Source organism: Arachis duranensis, chromosome 2, assembly GCF_000817695.3.
Source record: "Arachis duranensis cultivar V14167 chromosome 2, aradu.V14167.gnm2.J7QH, whole genome shotgun sequence".
Classification (NCBI taxonomy): Eukaryota; Viridiplantae; Streptophyta; class Magnoliopsida; order Fabales; family Fabaceae; genus Arachis; species Arachis duranensis.
In genome coordinates this window covers 65,231,701-65,240,875 of record NC_029773.3, presented here as the reverse complement: position 1 = coordinate 65,240,875, position 9,175 = coordinate 65,231,701, and the positions used below count along the sequence as shown (strand labels likewise).

At 33.1% G+C, this 9,175-nt stretch overlaps 1 protein-coding gene across 1 annotated transcript; it reads left to right on the top strand.

Annotated features, from left to right (window-relative positions):
- The first annotated feature begins 3,378 nt into the window (after window positions 1–3,378).
- Window positions 3,379–8,595, top strand: LOC107474669 (carboxyl-terminal-processing peptidase 3, chloroplastic). The gene is made up of 12 exons (XM_016094310.3): window positions 3,379–3,786; window positions 4,783–4,864; window positions 4,998–5,128; window positions 5,323–5,409; window positions 5,653–5,731; window positions 5,972–6,051; window positions 6,722–6,757; window positions 6,945–7,064; window positions 7,175–7,261; window positions 7,358–7,507; window positions 7,831–7,938; window positions 8,154–8,595. Exons 1-12 carry the CDS (start codon window positions 3,475–3,477, stop codon window positions 8,415–8,417), a joined length of 1,536 nt encoding a protein of 511 aa, XP_015949796.1. The 5' UTR covers window positions 3,379–3,474; the 3' UTR covers window positions 8,418–8,595.
- The last annotated feature ends 580 nt before the right edge of the window (window positions 8,596–9,175 follow it).

The following is a 9,175-nucleotide window of genomic DNA, read 5'->3' as shown; positions in this document are numbered from 1 at the left end:
AATCCTTTAGGATGACAAAGTCAGTCATAACCGACCTCTTCGTACTTCCCGTCTCAATGTAAATAGGTAACTTAATAGCTCCATCTAGTTTGATAAAGAAATATCTAAGGCCCAGTATCCCAAGTTTGTGGCTTTGCAAGTTTGTCTCTTTCAACCCAAGAGCATCGAACGAGTTCCGGAAAAATATGTTGGAGTCAGCAACTGTGTCAACTAAGATGCATTTGACCAAGTCAACACCTACCTTGGCCATTATGACCATAGGAGGATTGTCCACAAGGTTGCCAAACTTACAATCCTGTGGGGCGAAGTTGATCTCTGGAAACTTAGGAGTTGTTGGGGTTCTGTTGTGGTCGCAAAGAGAATTTTAAGCTCTTTTTGTGTGGAAACTTTGATTTCTGGCAAGTCCTTCTTGTTACCACGTTTAACAATAGTTGGATCTGGGTCACTCTCTTCTCGTGCGACAGATTTAATGGTTTTGGGGTTGCACCCCTTGACAATCTCCGGTGATCTCTCCTGAACAGGTCTTCTCAGTTCGCAGATGAGTTGGATCTGGGTCACTCTCTTCCCGTGCGACAGATTTAATGGTTCTGGGGTCGCACGTCTCAACAATCTCTGGCGATCTCTCCTGAACGGGTCTTCTCAGTTCGCGGATGATCTTTGCAAACTCGGGAAGCTTTCTGTCCTTGATGGCTTGCTCGAGGGCTTCCTTTAAATCCAAGTGATCTTGTGTCTTGTGCCTATAGTCTTTGTGGTAGACACAGTATAAGGATTTGTTTCCTTCGATCCTACCTTTCAACAGCCTTACTTTAGGTATGACACCTCGGTTTGTAATCTGTTGGTAAACTTCTACAATCGGGTCATTAGGGGTGTATAATTGGTGAACTTGCCGACTCGCAGAGGGCAAGGAGGCTTAGCTAATTGGTCCATTAGCCCCTCTCGAGTTGTTTGAGGGTGGTTATTTTGCCAAGGTGCTTGATTGGCAGCCTGTTGCTTTTTGGTAGCCTGTTGCTTATTGGCTGTTACCACCAAGCTTACTTCCTCATCATTTATATACTCCTTAGCTATGCTCTGGATTTCATGCATAATTCATACAGATTTGGTGAGTAGGTGTTTTCAGAAATCTTTGTTCATTAACCTGTTGGTCAATCAGTCTCAAGACATTCATCGTTAAAATGATTCAGGTATTTTCTTATACTCGACACTCCATTGGATTACTCCCAACAAGTTTATTGGGTGTTTGGCCTTGGCAATCCAAGTTGTAAATTGGGCAAAAAATTTCTGGAAAATATTTGAGAAAGCTGTGATGGACCCTTGAGATAAAGAATTAAACAACTTGGTTGCTGCACTCACTAGCGTTATTAGGAAAGTACGACATCGAACCGCGTCGACGACCCCTTCTAAGTTTATTTTGGCCTCGAAGGCGGTTAGATGCTCTTGAGGGTCTTTGGTTCTGTTGACAAAACTAATCAAACACTAAAACAATTTAAAAAAAAAATTCTAAACTACCCCTTTTTCTAACCTTAATTTCCTTCTCAAATTCATCCCATAATAAACTCTTGGTCAACCTCACCCTTGTTTGGAAAAGGAGTAGCTTGTTACATTTAGATATTTTTTTAGTATTCGGATAATTTTATCAATTTAGATCCATCTTTTATGATTACAATATTATTTTTTTTGGTAGATTTGGAAGCATTTAAAATATTCGTGAGTAGAAATAGTAGTTTACTCAATTAAAAAATGAATAAACTACTATTTTAACTCATAAAAATTCAAAATGCCAAAAAATCTACTCATGAATAAAATTAGATTTTTATCCATAAAAAATGACTAAACTATTTTTTTGTCTACAAAAAATTAGAATTTTGATAAATTTACTTATAAATAAAATTAACATTTATGAGTTTTTGTTACTCAAAAATATCGTTTATGAATGTAAAGATCATTTTGTTTATTCATAAATAGATATATTAGTGTTTCGAATTTTTATAAATAAAATTAATAATTTAATTTTGTAATAAAAATTATTGTAAAAAATTTAATAGTAAAAATTATAGTTGTTAAAAATCGAACCGGATTGAACCGAACAATTCGACAAAAAATCGATGAACCGAATTCTATATCAGTTCGGTCTAAAACTTGGACTGTTTAAGATAAAAAATCAATACAAACCGGCTAAATCCGATGGAGGTCGTAGACGTGGGCGAACCTACGGCGCAATAGTGAAAAATTTTCTAAACCTATGGCGCAATAGTGGGGTTTGAACCCTTACCTCAAGGATATATCATGAATGATCATACCATCAAGTTACAATACTTCTTATTGAAATATATACAAATTAAAATACATATAGCAACTTTTTATTTTATTTATATTCAATTTATTTTAATTTTAAATTCACTCATTTTTAAATCAATTATATTTTATTTAACTATAAAAATTTAAAAATAATAATTTTTTTATGAAAACAAAATAAAAATATTTATAATAAAAAAATTAAATTTTATATAATTATTTAATTATATTGAGTTAACTAGTTCGACTAATGACCCAACAGTTGAACCAATCATCCGTGACCCAATATCTTGAGTGGGTCAATTACATGATAACTATGATAGAATAGAATTGAAATTTATTAAAATATTAAAAATAAAATTAAATCAAAATAAATATTAAAATTAACTCAAAACATTTCAAAAACTAAGACTTCACCATGTTTTACCTAAAAGGAATATTACAGGTTTTTGTAATTTCAACCAACCGATCAAGTAAAATGAGTTTGTTAATTGCTAGCCAGAAATAAATAAAAGTTGAAGATGACCTGTTTTGATGAATTATCACACATTCGTTCAAAAGATTCCTACGTGGTCACGTGTAAAGGAGTAGTAAAATGAACTTAGATACGTATTACGTACACGCAAGAATATAGGATCTTTGAGCACTCCACAGCCACAACCAAAGAAGATTCAAGTGGGCTCAAAACCCCCAAGTTTTATTTCTTTCTATTTTTATTCTTTAAATAAATTTTTAATTTGTTCCATGATCTATTTTAATTTTTTATCATCAAAAGTCTTCATCACTAAATAATGACCTAAGAAATTAGATCTAATATTAACTTATTTAATAACGAAATTATTTTTGAAAATTAAAATAGACAGTTTTAAATTTTAATGAACCCATGCAAAATAGTTAATGAGTTTAATTAATCAGTATATAATTAAAAATAAGTGTTCATTTAAAAAAATAATGCATTCAATATATTAATAAAAACCAATTTTCTTTTTCTTTTATTCTCTTGATCAATGAGTTTAGAATTTAGATTTTAGAATACTCTCTCCTTAAATTCATTATTTATTTATTTATTTATTTTAATTCTACCCGAATTTACAACAACACAGTCACATACATGGTTAACAGCATTAACGGTCACCACCAACACCAAAAGGAGCACCGAGCTGAAGAAACTACCAAAAGAAAATGAAGAATCTTTGTCTGAACTTCGATTGCAACAAACTTTCAATTCCACCAAAGCCTAATTCGGTGTTTTTGGTTCCTCCGCCTCCTTGTAGGTTGTGGTTTCCGACATGGAATAGGAACAAAGTCAACAATCAGAAGACGAGGAAGTTATCAGTTTCGGTGTCGTTGAAGGAGCAATGGCTTGAATCTGCGGCAAAACACGCTTTTGGATTCGGCGTTTCGGCAACTTTTTTTTTCTCTATATTCTGTGATTCGCCTTCGGCTCTTGCTGAATCTCTCACCGTTGCTTTTCCCGTTTCACGTGCACCTGAGGTCATTTACTTCTCTCTCTTTTTTTTGCTAATTCCTCTCAACTTTTCATCTTCTGGTTTGATTGACTATGAATTTTTTATTTTTGTTCTGTTAAATACTAAAGCATTCAATTTTGATTATCCCGATTTCCCTATCTAAAAAGAGAAGTTCAGTACAAACTCACAGAAACTCCTGTGTAAAGGTCGTTTTAAATGAGTGAACAAAAATCATTTTACTTTATATAAGAGTGAATAATCTAAAAATTACAACTTGAGGAAGTATAGGGAGCCAATGGAGTATCTGTACAATATGTACAATAGGGTTTAGGGATGTTCGATTCAGTAGAATATCAAATGTTTATTATTCTGGTACCTGGATGATTATTCTGGATAGTATGGGTATATTGTGTTTGAGAAATTAGTAGTATTTTACTCTGTATGTTCATTTTTTAACTCATATTGGATTAAATAAATAACTCATTGTACACATTGTACAAATATTCTATTGGCTCACTAAAAGATTCTTATCATTTATGTTCTTTTTAGTGAATACTTTGTATAAGAGTTGAATGGTTTGGTAATGATATATAATAATAATTATAATAGAGAAATGTTAGGACCAACACTTTGTATCGATATTAGATAATGGTTTGGGTCAACACCTTATTTTTATACTATTAGAAATGTTCTATTTTTATTTAATGTTCTATTTATTGGTTAGTATAATATCATGATTAAAGAGTGATGTTGAATTTTTCTTTTTATACTGATAGTGTATCTTTTATTTTAAAATTGCAAGTGAAGTAGTATTTTGTAATTATTAATAAATATAGTAATCAAAACATATAATGTTGTGCTAGTTTTCATTGCAACTGTTGGTCTAATTCAAAATAAAGTTTGATTTTCATTCAAAAGTGATAGAGAATTTTGAGCATACAAACCCTTGTAGTAAGTACTAGAGCTTTGTTTGTTCACAACATGAATTCTGTTGACAGTGTAAAAGGTTTGTTTTTCGCAGGTAAATGCAGTTCAGAGAACCCTTGTGGAAGCATGGGGTTTAATTCGCGAAACGTTTGTTGATCCTACATATAATCACCAAGGTACTTTATAGTTTATAGTATCAGACCTTTCACCTGATGAATAATCCCCCCCAATTTTAAAGTGTGCATAAATGATGGATCTAATAAAATCTACATTCATTTTTTTTTTCTTTTCTTTCTTTTTCTGCTTTAGATTGGGATTTGAAGTTGCAGCAAACCATGGTGGAAATGTTTCCCTTGAACTCAGCTGATGCAGCATACACAAAAATCAGAGGAATGCTTTCTACCCTTGGCGATCCATTCACTCGGATTATCAGTCCAAAGGTCTTAAACTAACATTCCCTTTCTCTATACTACTTTCTTGGTGAACAGAAAATACTATTCATAACTAGAGAGATGATCAAGAATCTAATAGATTATAGGTCATAAATGAACTATTCAAACAATACCATTTCTTAGATCGATAAATCTGTTCTTCAGCTTCTGTGATTTGGTTTAATGGAGGTTCCAATTTACAGGAATACCAAGGATTTAGAATTGGAAGTGATGGGAACTTACAAGGAGTAGGCCTCTTCATAAATATTGAACCAAGAACTGGACATTTGGTTAGTGATCTGCAACGAACCACTTTAAAAATTTGTGCTGATTGTTCTGAGGTCAATTTGTTATGCTATTGAGACTTACCCCCACTTAAGGAAAACTTAGTTTCGCCTTCCCATTCTTCAAACTCATGTCAGTTTACACCATAGAACCTTTCATCTGCTGCTTCATGAGTTTCTTACTACAACAATATTATCTCTTAATATCACCTGGTAACATACACATTGATTTTTGAGTTGAAATCACAGGTTGTTTTATCCTGCATTGAAGGCAGTCCAGCCGCTCGTGCTGGTATTCATCAAGGGGATGAGCTGGTTGAGATAAATGGTATCAAACAAATATCTGATCCGCATTCTTTTCTTTTTGATGAAGCTATTCATGTAAAGATGTCAGAATTAGCAAGCATATTGCTTAGATGTTCCCTTATATAGAATCCTGTGTTGTTTCTTTATGCTGCTAAACATTTTCTTTCATCAAATTTTGGCTTGTCTAAGTCTATTTTGGGGATTAAACTATGGGTCTGAAGAGAAACAACTGATTTTTTATTAATTAATGTTGATTATGCAGGGGAGAGGCTTGATGGCCTTGATAGTGAAGCTGCAGCACAGAGGCTTCGAGGGAATGCTGGAACCACCGTTACAGTAAAGGTTCGTAGTGTAACTATCAAGATTCTATTTCGTTTTCTATATATAACCATTCTTGGGAAAGGATCCTCTCAATTGTTTTTAACAATTGAGGGAGTAAAGTGTGATTTCTCACTATTAATTTTATAAGTGAGACCAAGAATATATATGAGAGAGAGAGAGAGCAATAAAGGGTTAGAGATCACACTTTACACTCAATTTTTTTTAACAATTGAGATGATCCATTCCCCACAGACTACACACGTCCTAAAAGTAATCCAAAAATGAGCTGCTGAGAATAAACGCAATAAAACAAAGAATGGTGGGAATGGATACTCTCAATTGTTAAAAAAAATTGAGAGTGTATAGTGTGATCTCTAACCCTTCATTGCTCTCTCTCATATTTATTCTGTGGAATGTTTCTTTTGTAAAATCATTTCGATGTAAGGTTTCGTGTGTAAAATTCTTAGGAATGTAAAAGCATTCTTCTAACCACGCATCCCATTCTAGTGTTGATTGTTTTTTCTAAATGGGATAATGTAATTTCCAATCCAACCTTTTGTTTTGAAAAAGTGAACACTTGATACTGGGTGGTTTCAGAAAATTTTGGTCTCTTAACTCCTTGGTTCCTTGACAAGCTTTGTGAGCCAATTGACCATCATCCTAGAAACTAATTTCTGAATTTCATCTCCAGGTGAAAGACTCGGTGAAAAAATCTTCCATCCGAGAGGTACAATTAACATTTTATTAGTAATCATGACTCATGGAATATTAACTTTTATCCTTTTAGTTAATGTGCTTATGTTGTGCATAAATAGTTTAAATAACTGACCTTAATCCCTTTCTAAAGGAACTCGTAAATTCACATAATTTTATAGCTGATCGAATTCCGAATTGACTCCTCCATGTGCTTGAAGGTTAAACTTCCGCGCGAGAACATTAAGCTCTCTCCAATATCAAGTGCCATCATCCCTCATAGATTACCAACTGGCCAATTCACAAAAACTGGCTACGTAAAATTGTCCGCATTCTCTCAGGTGAGCAAAGGATCAAGTATTCAAAGAGATGGTTAAAATAATCTTTTGCTCTCTTTAAAAATTTGCAATTCTGTATTTTATTTAAATCAATTGTTCTTTCAAATTGACAGACTGCTGCTGAAGACATGAAGAATGCCATTCAAGAATTGGAAAATCAAGGAGTACACTCATACATACTAGATTTACGAAACAATCCGGTACCTGACTTGTTCAATCGGAATTGCATAGTTTTACATGGTGTGTGTACTAGATTAACATAGAAGCATTTTCTTCCTTGTGTAATTTTTTTGCAGGGTGGCTTGGTAAAAGCTGGCCTTGATGTTGCCCAGATGTGGTTGGATGGGGACGAGACTCTAGTGAATACCATCGATAGAAACGGGAACATGTTACCGATTACCATGGTCGATGGACATGCTATAACTCATGATCCACTTGTGGTTATTGTGAGTACGAACTTAAATTGCTTGATTTATTGGTTTTGGCTTTGTCTTTTAGTTCCACTACAATCTTTAAAAAATGTGTAAGAATTAGCCTTCATGTAAAAGAGAAACTATTTTCATTCCTTTTTATTGCATCCATCATCCATGCCATATTATGAAACAATTCACATCGAATTTTATTTTTCAAACTTTTCCTGTGTTTGTGTGGAACTTGGTTTTAATCTTTTCCTATCACCTTTTCTATTTGCAAGATTTTACTGTCTCTAAAACCGAGCTCTCGAATTTGCTGCTTCCGTAGGTAAATTGAAATGTTCCTTGTGTAACAGGTCAACGAGGGAAGTGCAAGTGCTAGCGAGATTTTAGCTGGTGCATTACACGATAATGGTCGAGCTATTCTCGTGGGGCACAAGACATTTGGTAAAGGAAAGATTCAGGTACCATTATTGCATTTGTTAAATAATGATGTTCATGCTATAAACCGATATTTTGGGAAATCGAAGCATGAAAGAGCAGTTCTTTTAATCCGGTTAAGTTGATTAAGTTTTGGAATTATATGACTGGAATATTAACTAACTTCAGAGTCAAGAACTATATGAACAATTATTTAGTTTCTAAGCCATGTTTGCTGAATTGCCACATCTTATGGCAGAGCGTCACGGAGCTTCATGACGGATCAGCCCTCTTTGTAACCGTCGCAAAATATCTATCGCCGGCACTTCATGACATAGACCAGGTCGGCATAACGCCGGACATACAATGCACAACAGAGATGCTCAATTCGGCCATGGAAGCTTCGGCGAAAAATAACAATAGTAACAAGAAAAACTCAGTTTCATCCCTTGAAGCAGATTCATGCATTATGGTAGCAGAACATGAATTGGATATGAAGGAGTCAAAAGGAACTGCTTCTTGAACATTTACACTTTCTTAAACTACCATTTTTCTTTCTTCAACTTTATAGTTGAAAAGGGTTTTTGGTAGAATGTACATTTGTGATATCTATTGATAAACATTATAGAATTTAGAGATTGTATATATCATAATATCAAAATCAATGGAATAATAGGTAAATTCAATTCCAAGTTCAAGCATTTTATTTCATTTATCAAGTTAGGATTTAGCTAATATGTGCTTTAAAGCTCCGTTTGTTTTCTGGGTTTGATAATGAGATTGAGTATTGTGTTTAGTGATCAGACATTAAAATTGAATTTCTAAGGATAAAAACTAAAAGTTTAATAATAATTCTTTCTATAAATACTCTTTTTTAACTTTTAAAATTTTAAATCTACTTTTTAGTTTCTATATTTATTTTAAACTAAATATGATAATAAGACAAATTCAGTTTAATTAGTCTCTATTTCTTGGATTTGGATCCTCTAAAGTTTAAATTTTACTTTAGAGAATAAAGTGTGATCTTCTATCCTTGAATAGTTTCTCTTTCATATTTATTCTTGGTCCCACCTATGAAATTAATGGTGAGAAATCACACTTTACTCTCTAAAGTGAAAATTCAAACTTTAGAGGATTCAAATCCCTATCTCTTAGTCTCTATTTCTCCATCTCTTCCTCCCTTCTAAATACAACCTAAGAATACTTGATAAGATTATTATTATTTATTAGTGAAAATTTTTAAATATTTTTTCTCAATAAATATAAAACAAATGCATTAAA